This window comes from Psammomys obesus, unplaced genomic scaffold (assembly GCF_907164565.1).
Source record: "Psammomys obesus unplaced genomic scaffold, mPsaObe1.curated_primary_1811, whole genome shotgun sequence".
Lineage (NCBI taxonomy): Eukaryota > Metazoa > Chordata > Mammalia > Rodentia > Muridae > Psammomys > Psammomys obesus.
Genome location: NW_026596039.1, coordinates 3,013,572 through 3,031,392, shown reverse-complemented (window position 1 = coordinate 3,031,392; position 17,821 = coordinate 3,013,572). Strand labels below are relative to the sequence as shown.

The 17,821-nt window shown below is 45.1% G+C and overlaps 1 protein-coding gene across 2 annotated transcripts in view; it reads left to right on the top strand.

Moving 5' to 3' along the window:
• Window positions 1-11,259: 11,259 nt before the first annotated feature.
• Window positions 11,260-17,821, top strand: part of Crtam (cytotoxic and regulatory T cell molecule) — a 23,972-nt gene continuing 17,410 nt past the window's right edge. The window contains exons 1-4 of one of the 2 annotated variants that reach the window (XM_055622400.1): window positions 11,260-11,700; window positions 13,022-13,162; window positions 14,927-15,079; window positions 17,333-17,476. In XM_055622400.1, the coding sequence (XP_055478375.1) occupies window positions 13,036-13,162; window positions 14,927-15,079; window positions 17,333-17,476 (424 nt within the window). In that variant the 5' untranslated portion in view covers window positions 11,260-11,700; window positions 13,022-13,035. Of the gene's footprint in view, window positions 11,701-12,026; window positions 12,676-13,021; window positions 13,163-14,926; window positions 15,080-17,332; window positions 17,477-17,821 lie in introns of those variants that run through there. The other variant, XM_055622401.1, reaches the window with a different exon arrangement.

Genomic DNA, 17,821 nt, shown 5'->3' with positions numbered 1-17,821 from the left:
CCATAACTGATTACTTTTTTTTTTTTGAGACAGAGACTCACATAGCGCAGGATAGCCTTGAACTTGTCATACCATTGAAATGGTCTTTAAATTCCTGATATCCGGTCTCTACACTTTAAGGCTAGGATTACAGACACAAACCACCTCACGGGGATATAAAGCCAAAACATTTTAGTGCTAAATCTGGGAGCAAGTAGATGGTTATAGAGGAACATGATAGAGCAAAGAATGTGATCTGATTGTAATGAGTGGCTGGCAGCTCTGCCACCTGGTTGGCTTCTCAGTGTCCCTCTATCATCAGAGACAATAAAACCCCCTTTCCCCAGCTGTCAGCATATGATCTTCCGTAGGAGGGTTCTAGGACCTGTTTGGGGGCAGCAAGGCTTAGAATATCATTCCCAGGTTTTATGACCTGCTTTGGGAGAGAGAACAGTGCAGGTGTTAGGAGTGACCTTCTGGCTATCATTTTCAAAATCCATCTTACAATATACCAAAGTGACATATTTGAGAGGGGACAGTTATGAACCCCATTGGCATCATCATTCCCCATCAATGACCACTTTAAGAGGGGCTGGTGTACCAGACATCATCTACTGAGCAAGAATATGAAAGATGGGAGTGGGGTGGGGTCATAGATCTAGCTCAAGCTACATTCTACACTCATAGTTAGGCTAATAGATTTTAAAATAAGCCTTGAAAGCAAATTTGTGCCTGGGACATGAATACAGATTTTCATCAACACAGCCATCCACAACCGTGGCAGAGTCCACTTCCTGAGAAAACAGCAGCCAAGGTTGGAGTCTGCACAAAAGACCAGGTTATGTTTAGCCTTCTGGCTGCTTCTCAGTTGTTCTCTGCTTGAAAGATTCCTAAACTCATTTTGCCCTTTTGTGGTGTGTGCAAAAGCTGGCTGCACATCCAGAAAAAAAAAAAAAAAAAAAAAAAAAATCAGCCGGCGTGCTTTGCTTAAGCTGACATCAGCAAAATGCTCGGCTTCTCTTGCCTGTGTGGATTTGGTTCATTGTTTCTGTTCTTGTGTCAGGACCCTTCCTGCACCAAAAACATCTTCCTCTCAAAGAAACAAAATGTTGCGTTTTCCAGAAGCACACACATGGACCTGGGATGGCCAGGAAGAGATGTCCTGGCTTATTTAGTTTTTGTTTGTCCTTGTGTTCTTGGGGCAGTCCAGAAGGTCTACATCGATGGGGAAGGCCAGGCAGTACTAAGGATGTTTCCAGGACCATAGTTGGGTCTGACACCGGCTCAGGCTGGTTGTTGCAAGCCTTCAACTCACCCCCCCCCCATAAATGAGCACAGTAATGACTCTTCTTCTCTCCCTCCCTCCCTCCTGTCCCTTTATTATTTTTTTCCTTCCTTCTTTCTCTGTCAGCATGCTTTTAAGATTCAAGGGGGATGAGGCTGGAGAGATAGCTCAGAAGTTAAGAGCACTGGCTCCTCTTCCAAAGGTCCTGAGTTTAATTCCCAGCAACCACATGGTGGCTCACAACCATCTGTAGTGAGATTTGGTGCCCTCTTTTGGCATCTAAGCAATACATGCGGAAAGAATATTGTGTAAATAATAAATATAAGTATCTGCTCTCTCTCCTCCTCACTGTTGGGTCCATGCCTGGCTGTGCTTTCTGGGGATCAAACTCCGGTCCTCAAGCTTGTGGCATCAACCACTTTACCAATGGAACCATCTCAACACCTCGGCACCCTCAGTCTTCTTGAGAACCCTACTCATCTGATGTAAGAGAGAGGAAACCAAGTCTTAGAGATAGTTAATAGCTAATCCGCAGTCACACGACACAATCGCATGAGGAAGAGGCCCTAAAGCTGAGACTCAATAACCATGTCAGTGGGTCCCTGGAGCTTAAATATTTTTTTTTTTTTGTCCTGTATGTACCCCACACTGATGTAGAACTCCATGTGTAGCCCAGGCTGGCCTCAAGCTCTGATACTCCTGCCTCTGCTTCCTGAGTGCATGAATTAGACATGATCCACTATATCCATCTAAACCTGTTCAAAAAACTTCATGAAAATACTGCAGAAGCCCAAGACACCCGTGGGATGCTTGGGTTTTTCAGAACAAAGAAATTCATGACTTACCTCCAGTCTCCTTGTTTACAGATGAAGACATGGGCAGCCACCTATCTGTGAGCTAGGACCTGAAAAGGGGCCTTGGTTACTCTGCAATCATTCATCTAAGCTACAATCTACCCCCTTTCCTCCTCTTCCTCTCCTTCCTTTTTCTTTCTTTCTTGTTTTGTTTTGTTTGTTTGTGTCCTAAGGTACTAGGGTTTGTCAAGGCGGAACAATTTCCTTCTGAAATCAACTTTTCTTTGGGCTGTTTCAAGAATCACACATTGGAATAAATTAAACCTCCCACCTCCATGAAAGCTTAGGGCAGAATTTCCAAAAAGCAGAAACCTCGTTGTCAGTTCCGTTCTAGTTTCATCTCCAGCGTCGTGACAAACACCACAACCAAGGCAAGAGAAAGAAAGGATTTATTTGGCTTATAATTCCGGGTCATAGTCCACACAGAGTGAAGTCAGGATAGAAACCTGAAGCAGAAAACATAGAGGAGCACATCATTCTTGCTTGCTCCGGGCTCGTGGTTAGCTAGCTAGCTTCCTTACACATGCCCGGACGGCATGCACAGGGAATGGTGCTGTCCGAGGTGGGCCGGGCCCTCCTCCAACTATTAGCAAACAGGAATTCCTCACAGTTGGCCCGCAGACCAGTCTGATTTAGGCAATCTCTCCGTGGAGACTCCCTTCCCAGATGACTCTAGGCTGTGTCAAGTTGACAGCTGCAGGTAGCTTTGAGGCAGTGCTCTTTTCCAAGCCGACCCATCCCGCCCTGGTTGCTGTCATGCAGCCCCAGCCACGTAGGTCTGAAGACCTCCATACCACAAGCTGCTCAGGGTACTGTTTAATCCAGATCTCCCAGTCCCTGTGGGCCAGGATTATTCTTGCCATTTTACAGATGGGAAAATGGATTCTAAAGTAATAAACATATATGCTAATGTGTCAGTAAACAATATACATATATGCTAATGTGATGTGGACAAAGTCCAGGTGGCGAAGCAAACTGCAACCATCTCATGTCTACTGTCATCCATGATCTTTGCTGCTCCTGAGAAACATTTTCTGCATCCATAAGTGATTTCAAAGGCTCCTGGTCCAGCTTAGAAACCCCACAGAAAGTTTCACAGCAATGCTTGAAGAACCCTTCCCCCAGTGTGAATTAGCAGCAGCAGCTGCTGGGAACAGACCAGCCCACAGCTGTGTGTGGTCAGTAAAGGCCAGGGTTCTTCAAAAGAGCATGAAAGGTCAAAAAGGAAGTATAGGCCCTCCTAGAGCTGCTACAAAAATCCCAGTAGTGTTGGCTCATGGGGAAATCCTGTGTTTGTTTGGACCCTTAAAATGTCCATCTGTGGCCTATTTAATAGTTCTCTTCCTCCGAGCTCTTCACCCCCAACAACAGGGTAATGACAGACAATGGAGAGGTTGCTTGTTTGTCTGTCTACAACCTGGCCCACCCAATGTTAATCCCTGGGATTAATGAAACAAAACACAAAGACCTCATGAGATGGAAACCACAGGGACAAATTGATGGACACCCTCTTCATGACTATTTTTGTGGTTCTTGTGGAGAACTGGGGCCTTCCCAGAATGTCTCCCATCCAAACATGCCTCTTTGGTATAAAGGATGATTTTGATCTGCAGGCTCCTAAGAAGAAGCAGATGAAAACAATCACTAAGCGAACAAGTAGTTTCTACCCTCACCCTTATTTGCTAAAAAGCAGAGCACCCATGTATGAAGGTGCCCCTGTCCTCTGAGGACACCATTACTGGACACAGCTTTAGGCTCTTCCCAACCTCCAGAAGGTCCCAGAGGAACTTAATAAGAAACTTTACTAACCAGCCCTTCTTAGCTGTTCATTCTCACACACCTGGCTTTATTGCTGCGGGTTGAGACTCAGCATCCTTTTGTACTGTGTTGCAACTTGTGTAACCCTCCCTTGTTTTGTGCTGAAAACACTATCTTAGAGTCCCAAGCCTCCCCTTTGAGACTTGCTCACTTGCAGGTCTCTCCCGTGTCTCATGTATGAAACACACACAAAGACAAACTGTATATTTTTTTTTCTTCTTACTCTATTTTCTTGTTATTTGGCTTCAACTAAGAACATAGGAAAGTATCAGGGGGAAACTATCTCTCACTTATGAGGCCTCTCACCAGCAAAGTGGTCAGCGCACACACTTTCATTAGCACATAGTTGAAAGGTACTCTGTGACCACTGTGACTCATTGAATGGCCAGAGTCTATAATTCTTCCCCTTGGGGCACTTGTGGGCTACAGGCTGAAGTGGAGTTTATGAGTGGTTAGGAAGGACTTTGGCAGATCAAAAGGACCCGTCATACACCAGCCTGATTTGAAGTTATTCCCTTCAGGGACCGTTCTTAATCTCTGAGACCAATGGACCCTGTGACATTAAAAAAAAATTATTGCTGTTTAAAGATTCTTTTTAATTTTAAATTATGTGTATACATGTGCTCTGTGTGTGTGTCTGTCTGTGTGTGTGTGTGTCCATGGAATCCAGAAGAGGACATCATCCCTCTAAAGCTTGGGTTATAGGCTTGTGGCTTCAGACGCAGTCAAGCATGGCGACGCTCAGAGTGGCATGGTAACTACAGTGCTGTTTACTCATATCATGGAGGTCGGGGAAACAGAAAGGTAGGCCGGAGCTGGAGATGACTGTGACCTCCGATGTCCTGTTCCCCATAGCCTGTGGAGACCAGCTAAGCACCGGGACCCAAAGGTTCCACAACCAACACAAATCAGCTGGAGACCGGATTTTAAGTGCAACAGCCAGGCAGGGACGTTCCGCACTTAAAACCTAATAGTAAGATCTTCCTTAATTGTCTGGAAAAAAATGATATCAAACAGAATCTTAGACTTTTAGACTGCAGAATAAAGAGTCGTGTTGGGGCTGGGGAGATGGCTCAGTGGCTGAGAACACTCACTGCTTTTCCAGGGGACCCAGGTTCTATTCCCAGCACCCAGCGGCAGATAACAGCTGTCTGTAACTCTGGTTCCAGGGGATCTGATGCCTCCTTCTGGCCTCAGTGGGCACCAACACACAAGGTGCACAGACATACATGTAGGCACAGCACTCATATAAAAATAAAATTCATTAAATGAATTAAAGTATTTATCACGTTTATATAATGTATAAATTTATTAAATACATTTTAAAAGAATACTGTTTACATCTCAAACTGAGAGTCTATTCAGCCTTATCTTCACTCATGGAAACCTAGTTCAAATGAAAGAGTCTATCTCAATGAATGAGAGAAGTGAACCAAAACTGTCTATTTGCATATTTTAATATGCTCATCAGGGCATATTTTTCTTAAAAACAAACAAACAAGGAATTTTTGTCTCATGTCTGATCATCCTAGTGAGAGATTATCATCCTATAAGAGATGTTGAATACAGAAAAGACGGGAGGGAGAGTGAAAGGGTGGATAGATGAATAAGTAGATTGAAAGTAGAGTGTGCACATTTCAAAAGTGAATGAATGAATATATCTGATAACCACTAGAAATTGCTGTCCAAGTTAGAAATACAAAAAATCCAAGAAGCTTGGGCAAAAATTACCTAGCTCTTGTTTGCCTGATAAACTAGAAAAAAAGAAAAGAAAAGAAAAAGATGACCTCACCAAATAGGAACTTCCAAAGAGTTTTCGTAATCTTTCCTGCCCCCTCTCTGCCCCAGAGTCTCATAGTCATTGGCTTACCATCACTACCCACTTGTGGCAGACCAGTGTTTGCCACCAGCATCTCCTTCACACCTCTCCACGATGGATGTGACCCCTGTGGTCTCCAAGATGTTCCACCAGGAGGTGTTTTAGGGGCAGCTGACTAACAGGGGGCTCAGAGTAGGTGGACGAGGTGACACACACAAGGTCACAGAGCTACAGCCTCCTCCCTTCAAAAGCCAGCGTGCACTTTAGAATCTACAGGAAGTTGTCAGAGAGTCTTTTCAGCACAAACAGTATGTGGTGGGGAGCTCTCAGCTTGCTGTTCTGGGTCCCGTTGCAAGGTAAGACTTAGAGCATTTTTGCTCAGCTGACTTAATGCTTTTCTCAAACCTACCTACCTGTTGGTCAACCATGCTAAGGGAGACAACTCAGGTACCCTTGCTAATGCTTCTCTAGCTGTACCCAACTCACACATCCGAGGGCAGTTACTGTGTCTATTCTGTCTCTTGTTCAGCTGCTCTTCAGAGTATTGGGGGACAATGTGGCATGCATCTGTGGGATCTGTTATGATGAAGGGTAATGGTCTTCCTCTTCTGTCTTCAGGTTAATCAGTTGGAAGGGCATCCATTTCCGATTTCAAAACTTCCTTGCTGTGTAAGTCTTTGTCAAATACACTAGTTTCTCTGAAATTCTGGTTTTTGCATCTTTTTAATTTTTTTTAAGTCCTGGCTGTCCTGGAACTCACTCTTGTAGACCAGGCTGGCCTCCAACTCACAGAGATCCACCTGCCTCTGCCTCCCGAGTGCTGGGGTTAAAGGCGTGTACCACCACCAGGCTCAGTTTTTGCATTTTTCGATGAAGATGTTAATAAATGTTTGACCTGTCAAACTCCTCATTCTAAGAAAATCTCAGATATAAAAACTCTTTGACAGTGGTGAGGCACTGATCAATTCTAACTTACTTCAGAGAAATAAGAACCCAGTAAAAACTATTCACTTTTAGACATTCGTTTACTTTCAGTTCTATTGTGTATGAGTGCTGTACCTGCCTGAGTGAGTGTACCATGTGCCTACAGTGACCAAGGAGGGCAGAAGAGAGAGCTGGATCTTTTGGAACTAGAGTTACAGATGGCTGTGAGCTGCCCTGTGGGTGCTGGGAATGAACCTGAGTCCTCTTGCAAGAGCAGCGGGTGCTCTTAACAGTTGAGCCATCTCCCCAGCCCTGGAAGAAATTGGTTCTATTTCACATTTTGCTTTAATTTGGTTTTGAAGTTTGGTTCTACTGTAGCATTAAGGGAATTAGAGAAAGATACAATGACCTTTTAAGCTTAGGTCAAATTATTCCTACCAGAGTGTGGAAGAAAGGGTGAAGGCTCATCCCCTGGTGTCCCAGGTCTCTGATGGCCCTTGTGTCTGCTGTTTAAGAAGGGACCACGGACAGAGCTGCTGCTCAGCCTCACATACTTGTTTCCATCCAAATAGTGACTCTCCTGGTCTGCGTCTGGAAATGCTCCTATCCCTCTCATTTGTACTCATTTCAGAATGGCAACTGAAGGACACTATTTGGGGGTGGGGGGAGGCATCAGGATTTTTTATTTTACATAGTTTTATCAATTCCCTGATCTCTATACTTCAATCAGTGCCTTCCTTTCCATTCCCTGTACCCTGAGGCATTTAACAAGGGTTCTATTTTGCTAATGAGTGACATTAGTTTCTTCAGTAAGTGGCTTGAAGAACAGCTAATGCATTTTGAAAGGGTACATTTACACAGCCAAAATTAGTAGATTTCAATTACTCCAAGGTTTTAAGCCTTCAACTGACCTTAATTTTTCTAGGCTTTAAACTTTTCCTACATTAAAAAAAAGAAAGAAAAAAATACATTTTCAAATAAACAGCAAAAACAAAAGCATCATATCTTAAGATGACCCTAATCTGAGCCTGACAGTGTACATCTGTCGCGTTACCATTTGGGGCAGGAGTATCACCATGAGTTCAAAATCAGTCTAGGCTACACAGTGGGTATCAGTAAATACCATACAACATAGCAAGACTGTCTCAGAAAATGAGGCAATAGAAAGATAAGCTTAAGACAAGTCCACTTGATTGCACCTTGATTATATCTTAACGTGGATGAAAATCTGAGAGTTGAACTGACTTAGACATTCTGAAAGATTCAATATTGGAAGAACCCAAACTGAATGGAGCTCATCAGGATTTGAACAGCTGTTGCTCACACTGACCTAAGCCTGCTCCGTCCCCTCAGAGTCCCATGCGGGCAAAAGCTGCTCATGTTGCTTTCTTGTCGACACGGAGGCAGCAAAGCATCCACTTTGCCACAGCTGTAAATTGTCAGCCGCCTTTAGCAAATTAGGCAGCAGGAAAATCGTGGTGGTGGCTTCTGAGGCTGCCAGAGATTTGCAGACAAAAAAATTCCATGATCTTGGACCATGCCCCTCAAGGCTCCTGCAATGAGTAATCTCTGGGGTGCATAAAATATAAGAAGAATGAGTCTGTTCTTTTTTTCTTTCCAAAATTCATTCTTCTTTCACTCACATTGTGGACGATGAAAAGGTTAAACCCAGCAAAATTTTCAACCCCCTTTTCTAGCTGCAGGAAGGAAGGACCTCTGCAAACTGAAGAATTCTCTTGTTCTCTTGCATCAAGTCGGCCTCTTTGTGACAATCTGGAAAATGATTTGGCTTTGACAAGTATAATTTATTTTTACAACTATTTTCACATACTTTTCTCTGCCTATTCTATCTAAAAATAACACACAAATCTCTTTTTGAAATGATCTTCACTGAAGTACATTTCTGCCTAACTCTCCACAAAAGCCATGGAAACAGGCCTCCAGCCTGAGAAGTCACTCACAATGTTTTAAGCTTTAAGTCAGTTCAAGTCTCTATTATTTGATGTCATAATTACAGAAAAAAAATTAGAGTTCTGTTGAAATATTTATCTCTGAAGATTTACATTTGTCCTTTTTGCCAGTGAAATCAACAAATATCTTATTTTAAGAGTGTGAATGTCTTGTCTGCATGTGCGCCTGGGCACCTGTATGCATGCCTGCTACCTCCAGAAGCCAACAAGATCATTGGATCCTGCCATGTCTCCAAACCCAGGGATGAATGTGTCTATCTATCTGTCATCTATCTATCATCTATCATCTATATATCATCTATCATCTATCTAGCTAGCTAGCTGTTATCTATCATCTATCACCTATCTATCACCTATCTATCTATCATCTATCTATGTATCTATCTATCATCTATCTATCTATCTATCTATCTATCTATCATATATCATCTATTATCGATCTATCATCTATCACCTATCCATATATCTATTGGTTTTTTTTGAGACAGGGTTTCTCTGTGTAGCCCTGGCTGTCCTGGACTCACTTTATAGACCAGGCTGGCCTCGAACTCAGAAAGATCACCTGCCTCTGGCTCCCCGAGTTGTTGGATTACATGCTTGTGCCACTGTGCCCAGCTAAAACCAAGAATTCTGAAGAAGACATTGGCTTAACCTGTGTTGCTTCAGGAGGTGGGTCTGACTGCCACTTGCCTTTGCTTGAAAGTTGGTAACACATACTTTAGTGACAAGCCATCCACTGAAAGGAACAGTTTATTTATTTATTTTAGTGCATGGTGTGTGTGTGTGTGTGTGTGTGTGTGTGTGTGTGTGTGTGTACACTTGTGTATGTTGGTGCATTACAGAGGTCAGGAGAGAAACTGATGCCCTCCTCTCTTGTTTTCTCCCTCATGCCCTTGAGACAAGGTCTCCATTAAACCTGAATCCCACTGTTTCAGTCAGACAGGCTGTCAGCTGCCTCCAGGAATCTGCCTGTCTCTGATGCTTCCATCCCCCACACCCCAAACTTGGGTTACAAGCACATACAGACCACACAGACATGCCTGGCTTTTTTAGCTATGTGAGTGCTAGGGATTTGAACTCAGGTCCTCATGCTTGCAGAGTGTATGCTCTTACCCGCTGAGCCATCTCACAAGTCCAGGACCATTAGTTTAACCATGTGAGGAAAGAGATGACGAGCAGTCCAGGTTCCATTTCTATACAGCCTTGAACCATATGTTACTGGCTTGGTCAACAGCATACATCATACATTTTGGCCTCATGAGATTACCACACAGTCTCCAAGTTTGTGTAAATACAAAGTACATAGGATGAAAAGGGGAAAAGGGGGTCCTGGGGGATAACTCAGTGGGTTAAGGCACTTGCTGCCAGGCTTCTGACCTCCATTGGATCCCAAGGAGCCACATGGTGAAAGGAGAGAAGCAAGAGTTGACCTCTGCCCTCCACACGTGCCCTATGGTGTACTCACCCACATCCTTACATAAACATACACACATACACACATAGATAGATAGATAGATAGATAGATAGATAGATAGATAGATAGATACAGCGATAAATGTAGTGTTGTTTTGTTTTTTGGTTTTTTAAATAAAGGACAAGAAAAAAAATGTCAGGACCATGGGGTCACCCCCAGCACTGTAGAATAAGTATACTGTGTGGCATTCACACAATGGTGAAATCTAACTGCACAGTCAGTAAGAAATGGGCTCCAACGGAGGCCTCATAACACTTGGATGGCCATTAGTGGCTGCGTGCATCTGGTCACCGTGAACACCAAACCCAGAAGCCAGTAATCCACTCGGTCAAGTACAGGGCGGTGAGACCTTACAGTCGTTCATTGTCGAGCTCCATGGAGGACTGAACTGAGTGTTCATTCTCATCCCTTCATGGGTTGGCTTCCCTGTCTGGACACCGGCAGGAGCACCCCCTACACACACCTAAACAGAGAGAAGCAGGAAGGGAGCACATGGCACTCGGGGCACGAGAAAAGTCAAGGGCAAGTGAGAACGTCAGTACAACTTTAGCTTCTGTGGAGAGGAAGTGGCAAGACGAAACAAAACCCCCACACCTCGTTGCTCTGTCAGCAGGTGAAAGTTTGGCTCCAATGACAGGTGAAAGAAAAGTGAAAAGACGGCGGAACTTCCCCGTTAGCTTCCGCCTGCACTACGAGAACTACGCGTATCTTTGTCCTGGCAGGCTTCTCCCTCTAGAGACTGGGCACAGCATCTTCCTCTTGCTCCCTTCGGCGGGCCTAGGCATCCCGAATAATATTTTAAGTGTGACGGCTAAAGCAAAGCTGGGTGGGCCTGCGGCTTCACAGTGGGCTAGTCTTCCTTCCTACAACAATTTCCTGCAGCAGGATCAAACACAGGGCTGACATAAGCAGAGCAAAGCCCCAAGCAGGGAGTGGTGCTGCTCATCACGCTCTGCTGACTTTATGCAATTCATGCCCATGAGATTCTTTCCCATGAGGACACCCAAGCAGAATTCTGGCTACAGGCCTCATTTTCTGTTTTTGAAAACACAGATGCCCTGATTAATTAGTTACTTAGTAACTGAAGCCAAGGTCTGTGGCATGCTAGGTACACATTCTACCAGCGGAGCTGCAGCTCCAGCTCCACAAATGAGTCTCTCTCTCTCTCTCTTCCCACGTATTTAAGTATGTGTGTTCATGTACGTGTGTGAGGGTGTGTGCATGGATGTGGAAGTCAGAGATGCACGCGGAGTGTATTCAACATCAGTCTCCACCTTCTTTCTTTGAGACGGGATCTCTCTTTGAACCTGGAGCTCCTCTATTCTGCTAGACTGGCTCTCCAGCAAGCGCCAGGGTTCCTCCTGTCTCCACTTTCCTGCCCCAGCACTGCGACTGCGGATGAGGACTCTGCATTTGTTGTATGTATTTTAGCGGGTGCTGGGGTCCAGGCTCAGACCCCTCAGGATTGCATGGCAAGCACTATACCGGCTACACCATCTCTCCAGCTTCATAATCTGTCCGCATCGGCTGAGGGCATCGATGTCTGTCGATTGGAACTGAATTGTTTTCCCATGAAAGTGAGTGTGAATACAACACAAAAACCCTGGGAATTAATGGCGCAGGGAAGGCTGTACTGTACAGCACTCTCCAAAGTGTTTTCCCTGGCACTTAATTTCTGTCTCAGGGACGCTGGGCATGCTGGCTCCTATCTGTAACGGGAGCACTCTGGAAGCTGAGGGAGAAGGGAGGATCAGGAGCTCACTGCCAGCATGGGCTACGCAGGGAGCTCAAGGCCAGTTTGGGCTGCATGAGACATTGTCTCAAAAAAAAAAAAAAAGGTTCTTTTTCACAATGAATCACAAGGAAATAAACTTCCTTCCTGTTTTCTCCTCCTCCTTTTTCTCCACCTCCCCCTTCTCCTCCTCCTTCTCCTCTTCTTTTTGGATGATGATAGGGCTGTAAAACATTTGCTGTTCATAATTTATATGTATAGTGTTCTTCTGGTTGGATAGTTTTTACAACCTCCTAGGTAAGAATTATATTATACTGAGGAAAAACAATTTCTTCTAAAATGTGAAGCAGTAACGAACGATGATAAAATGCACCAATTCAGTAAAAACAAGCTTACTCTTCTTTTATTTTCTTCCTGGGACAATACATTTGCCACTGCTTAGAGTTGGTTCTTCATCATTCTCTGGGGCATTGTGATTTGGGGAAATTAGACTCGTGTATTTGCTAGATAAATCCCTGTGTGGTAGAAGCTAGCTGGGGTGGGTTTATCTACTCCCCGTGACCAACAGGAGCATCATGGAATGTGTGTGTGTGTGTGTGTGTGTGTGTGTGTGTGTGTGTGTGTTTGCCTGTCAGTGTCTGCGTGTGTGTCTATGCCTGTGTCTGTGTCTGTGTCCAGCTGTCTATGTGTGTCTGTGTGATGGGGGTACAACCCAGGCCTTCTCCGTTGCTAGAAAGCACTTTACTGCTGAGCAGCACCAGGAACTGCCCATTTTCCCCCACAAGCTCATAGGCAAGCAACGAAGCTTGAACTTTAACTTGTAAGTCAATCATTTTATAAACTGAGGCCACGGGTTCTGTGTCCTGGGGTTTATCACTCCGATAGGTCTATGTAGTTAACAGAGATATGGAAGCCTACACCCCGATTCCAGTCCCATGACCTCTGTGACCCCTGAGCTTGATGAAGTCACCCATCTGTAAACTAAGCAACAGATCCCTTCTTTGGGGCCAGGTGACTGCTTTTGCTGCCGGGTTTGACAAATCGAGTTCAATCATGGGCCTCACTGGGCGGAAGGACAGACCTGAGTGTCTGGGGTCGTCTTCTGACCGCCACACCTCATGCACGCATGCGCCCTGACTGACCTTCCCCGCTCTCTCCCTCCACAGCAGCCTTTACGAACATGGAAGCCATCACGGTGGAGGAAGGCCAGACATTCACCTTAAACTGTGTTACTTCTCTGACAAAAAACGCCTCTCTCCAGTGGCTGGCACCCTCAGGGTTCACCATTTTTTTAAATCAGCATCCTGGTAAGTGGGGTGGTGGGGAGAAAGAAAACAACAAACCTCAACTTAAGGGATTTCCAACTGCGGCAGGTTAGTGGGACAGAAGGCCCACATGAGTCACCCAAAGGGTGGGCTCAGGCCACCCACTGTTCCACGTGGCTCACACCTCGGAAGCCTGTTGTGTGACCCACAGCTGCTTTGGGGGAGACAGGAAGCAGGAAGTGTGAAATGGAAAGCCCATCAGAAAGGTTGTTAAAGGGGGCTCAGATTACAAAGCACCTTTCCACGCAGGCAGCTCACCCCCACATCACTTTTTGACTCTCAGTGACCAGGAAACACCCACAGCAAAGCCATACGTGCTGCCTTCCTGGACCTTCCTGTGGGGCTGACTTACCGTCTCCTGCCTAGATCCAACTGCAAAGTCACATTACCGAGCACCTTGACTTTCCCTGTTGGACTTCAGACCAAGATTTCTAGGCCATGGAAATTGGCAGGATGCACTTTAGTCAGGAGGCTGGTCATGCATTTCTCCATGTCACATATGATATGCTTGCTGCATGCTTGAGATAGAAAGAAAGGGACAAACGACACATCATGCGGACCACGGACAGGAACTTACCGAAGACTTTTCATAATGAGACCATGTGATATCTCTGTGTCAAGTACTTGAGAAAATCAGAACCGGCAAGTTTCATTTATGTTCACAAACAGAGTGGCTAAAAAATAGATATGCTTTGTCAACACTGTTTAATTGTAAGTACAAACTAGCCAAACAGATCGCTGTGTTACCTACTGTAATAGCAGAGTCCAATGGACTAAGAAGATACAAGTTGAGAAAAGTTGTAGAGAAATAAGTAAGTAGGAATAGTTCTGATAAAAAGTTTTTTTGTTGTTCTTGTTATGTTGTTTCTCTTTGGAAGAGGGGTTGTCCAAATGAGAAGACCTTCTGAGGTTTCTGCAGCTAAACCCCTTAGAAGGTTCACATAGAAGGTTCTCCAGATGGACTCATCTTGCCCTCTGGCTGGCATTTGTCCAAGAATTCTTGGGGTTGTTACAAGTAGGGAGTGGAGATGCCGCTCTGGAATTTGGAAGTTGAGACCAGGCATGTGCTAAGCACCCCATCTCAAGCTGCAGCAGCGCAGTACAACAGCGAGCTCTTGGCTCCAATGCCAGCAGAGAAAACTCGGAGTGCTCCTCAGGAGGCGTCAGATCTCAAGAGGCACAGCCGTCCTTTTGGATGAGAAATATGCCCCGGGGCAGTCGTCCAAGGCTTGACTCTGTTCACACGTGTGCACATTTGCACCTTTAACGGGGTAAAAGTGAATCAACAAACTCGCTCTTTCCAGAGCCCCTGCTTTGCCCGGGAATCTTTGACCTTACACAAAAGTCCCAAGTCAGTGTGTAAAATAAGATGAAGAAGAACTCTCCATGTTGGGTTAAGACTTTCTGAGCTTGCTTTTTTTTTTTTTTTTTTTTGCTATTGGCTAAATCCCTGCAAGGAGCGAGTCAAAATCCACAGAAATCTTCAAATAGTAATAAACATTTTTTTTAATTAAAAATTGAAGACACTCAGCTGGTGTATCTCTCTTCCATTGCTGACATTTGTTGTGACAAGGCAAACCACACATCTATCGGGTTTCAAAGAAGCAAATCACAGCTGGGCGCTCATTAAAGCCACAGGAGCCAGGTGTGGTAGCTCATCCCTTTAATCCTGGCCCTGGGGGAGCAGAGGCAGGTACTCCTGTGAGCAAGCTTTCCTCAAAACTGCTTCTTTTGTCTCTTGTACAGCTTTAAAGGGTTCCAAATACCAGCTTCTTCACCGTTCGGCTACACAGCTCTCCATCAGTGTGTCCAACGTGACTCTACAAGATGAAGGCATGTATAAATGTTTACAGTATGGAAGTGTCGTGAGGGCGAAGCAAGTGAGAGTGACTGTGTTAGGTAAGCTGCCAGCAAAATAACTCCCCATGGGTGTGGCAAAGTAGCCACAAAATGCACCATTTTCATTTCTTTCTTTAATATATATATTATATATATATATAATATATATATTATATATATATATTATATATATATATAATATATATATATATTAATAAGCATTGCCATGGGCTCACAGAGAAGCTGGAGGATAGCTTGCAGGAATCCGTTCTTTGCTCCCACTGTAGAGATCTTGAAGGCTGAACTCAGGTTGTTTGGCTTGGTAGCATGAATTTCTCTCTGCTGAGCCACCTCCCTCAGCCCACTTTAAAATCACAACGAGTCATTGGTAAGATTAATTTTATTTTTAATTATGTGTCCATGTCTGTGTGAGAGTAAAAGTGTGGGTGCCCAAACAAGCCAGAAGGCACTGTCAGATCCCCTGGAGCTGACAGGTGATTGTGAGCCACCCAACATGGGTGCTATGAACCTACCGCAGGTCCCGTGCAAGGGCAATACTCTCTCTTATCCGCTGAGCCTTCCCTCCAGCCCCTCCACGTACCGTTCTGAAGTTTGACCTGTAACAAGGAGCTTCTAAGGGCACACCTGCCAATCTCTTATTGAAAGAAAACTAAAGAGACCACTTTGTATGGCAAGCTCTAGATTCAAACGTAAATTGATACATTTGCCTCGGACCTCAACTAAATTTCCTTTTCAGGAAACTAAACAGAAGTAAGATTCCTACTTTATAGGCTGTGTTTATGTGCCAGGCACCATACGAGACTGTAGGGAATCAAAGACGGTGGCATGATCTCTGCCCTAAAGGAGTTTGCCCACTGTCTATTTCTATGACTGAGCGACATCCTCAGCCACCTTGGCTGGTTACGATGGCGTCTGGACTGCCATGACACGGTACAAACTCCCCTCGCATAGCCCTGAGCCCAGGGTCAGTTTTGCGTTTCTTTTGATGCTACTAAGGATTGAACTGAGAGCCTTGAGCATGGTGGGCACGCGTTCTACCACTGGGCCACCACTCTGAGCACCAAAGCATGCTCTTCTAAGTCAGTGGGCCTCAGCCTTCCTGAACGACGCTGCAACCCTTTACTACAACAGTCCATGTTGTGGTGACCCCCCCCCCACTAACCTATTTTCATTGGCACTTCGCAATTGTAATTTTGTTACTGTTTTGAATCATAATGTATATATCCGTGTTTTCTGGTGGTTTTAGGGGACCCCTGTGAAAGGATCATTCACCCACATAGGGTTGTGACCCACAGGTTAAGAACTGTTGTTCTAACTAAAAGCATAGGACTTAAGTCCAGAGCCAGAATATTAGTTCCTTGAAGGGTCTCTCTCTTCCATCTTCTTGGTGCCAACAAGTAATACATCCAGAGCCTGCCCGGACTCACTCAGTGCTTTCCCTGTGTCTAGATGAATTCAGGAAATGCATACAAGTGCAGTTCTCCGTGAAAGCAAACGTAGAATTGAAAAAAGAAAGAAGTAGACTCAGCAAAAAATGATTGTCAGGGCAGAAGCACAAAGAGAGAAGACCAGTGAGTGCTTGAGAACAGAAGTGCTCTTTTGATGGGAGGAAGGGGCATAAGACATTAACTTTGCCCTTATTCGCCTAGACTTACGAAAGCTTAGAGCTAAAACACCAACTTCTGTGTGTTACAGCTGACGTACCAAAAAGCTGGAGGAACTGTTGAAGTTCCTACAGGTAGCTGGTGGCAGACATGGGACTAGGAATCAGGTCTCTCCTCAGCTAGCAACCAAACATAGTGCTCCGTCACATTCAGACTACTGTTAGGAGCTCTCAAGAACTAGTCACATACTCAGTAGCAAACATCCTAACTTCAGCCAGCTTGGCTCTTTGAAAGCATAGCACGATTGGATTCTGGGGAAGGTTAAGCAAGAAATACGCCCTGTGACTAAATAACTGTAAATAATTAACCTATAGCGAACCCTAAGATGTGCTTTACCAGCATACACAGACCAGAGGGGGTGGGGCGCTGCCTTGTTCAGAAAAGTGCTTGTCATGACAAACGGAGTTGGGATGCCCAGCCCACTACCCACACAAGAGCTGGGCACAGCATCTTTAACCCCAGCACGGATGAAGAGACAGGTGCCTCCATGCACCTCAGTGGCCAGCCAGCCTAGCTGCATCCACAGGCTCCAGATCCAGGGACAGTGATCAAAGAGTCTGCCTGAAATCTGCCTCTGATCTCTACATGCACAGCTATAACTAAGCACAGAAAAAAAATTGTCTTCTAGTGACTCCTTTCCAGCCAACTGTGGAAGCTCAGGTTCTCAGAAGGCAGAATGGAGAAAAACACGTCGTGCTGAAATGTTCCACGGAGAGAAGCAAGCCCCCTCCACAAATCACCTGGCTGCTGGGGGGCGATGTGGAGATCTCTGGTGAGTGGGGAGAGATAGGGTTCTTTTGTTTGCTTTCTTCCTTAAATTTCCAAAAGCTTTTTAGGTGTCATGGCGCCCTCTGGTGGTGGAAGGTGTCCAAAGACACCATTTTTTTAAAAATAATTTTATACATTCACTTGTATCCCAGCTGTAGCCCTCTCCCTCTTTCACTCCCAATCCTCCCCTCCTTCCCTCATCTCCTCCCTGCTCCCTTCTGAGTCCACTGAGAGGGGGTGTCCTCCTCTCCTTCCGTCTGGCCCTAGCTTATCAGGTATCTTCAGGATGGTTGCAACGTCCTTATCTGTGGCCTAGCAAGGCTGCTCCTCCTTGGGGGGGGGGGGGGGG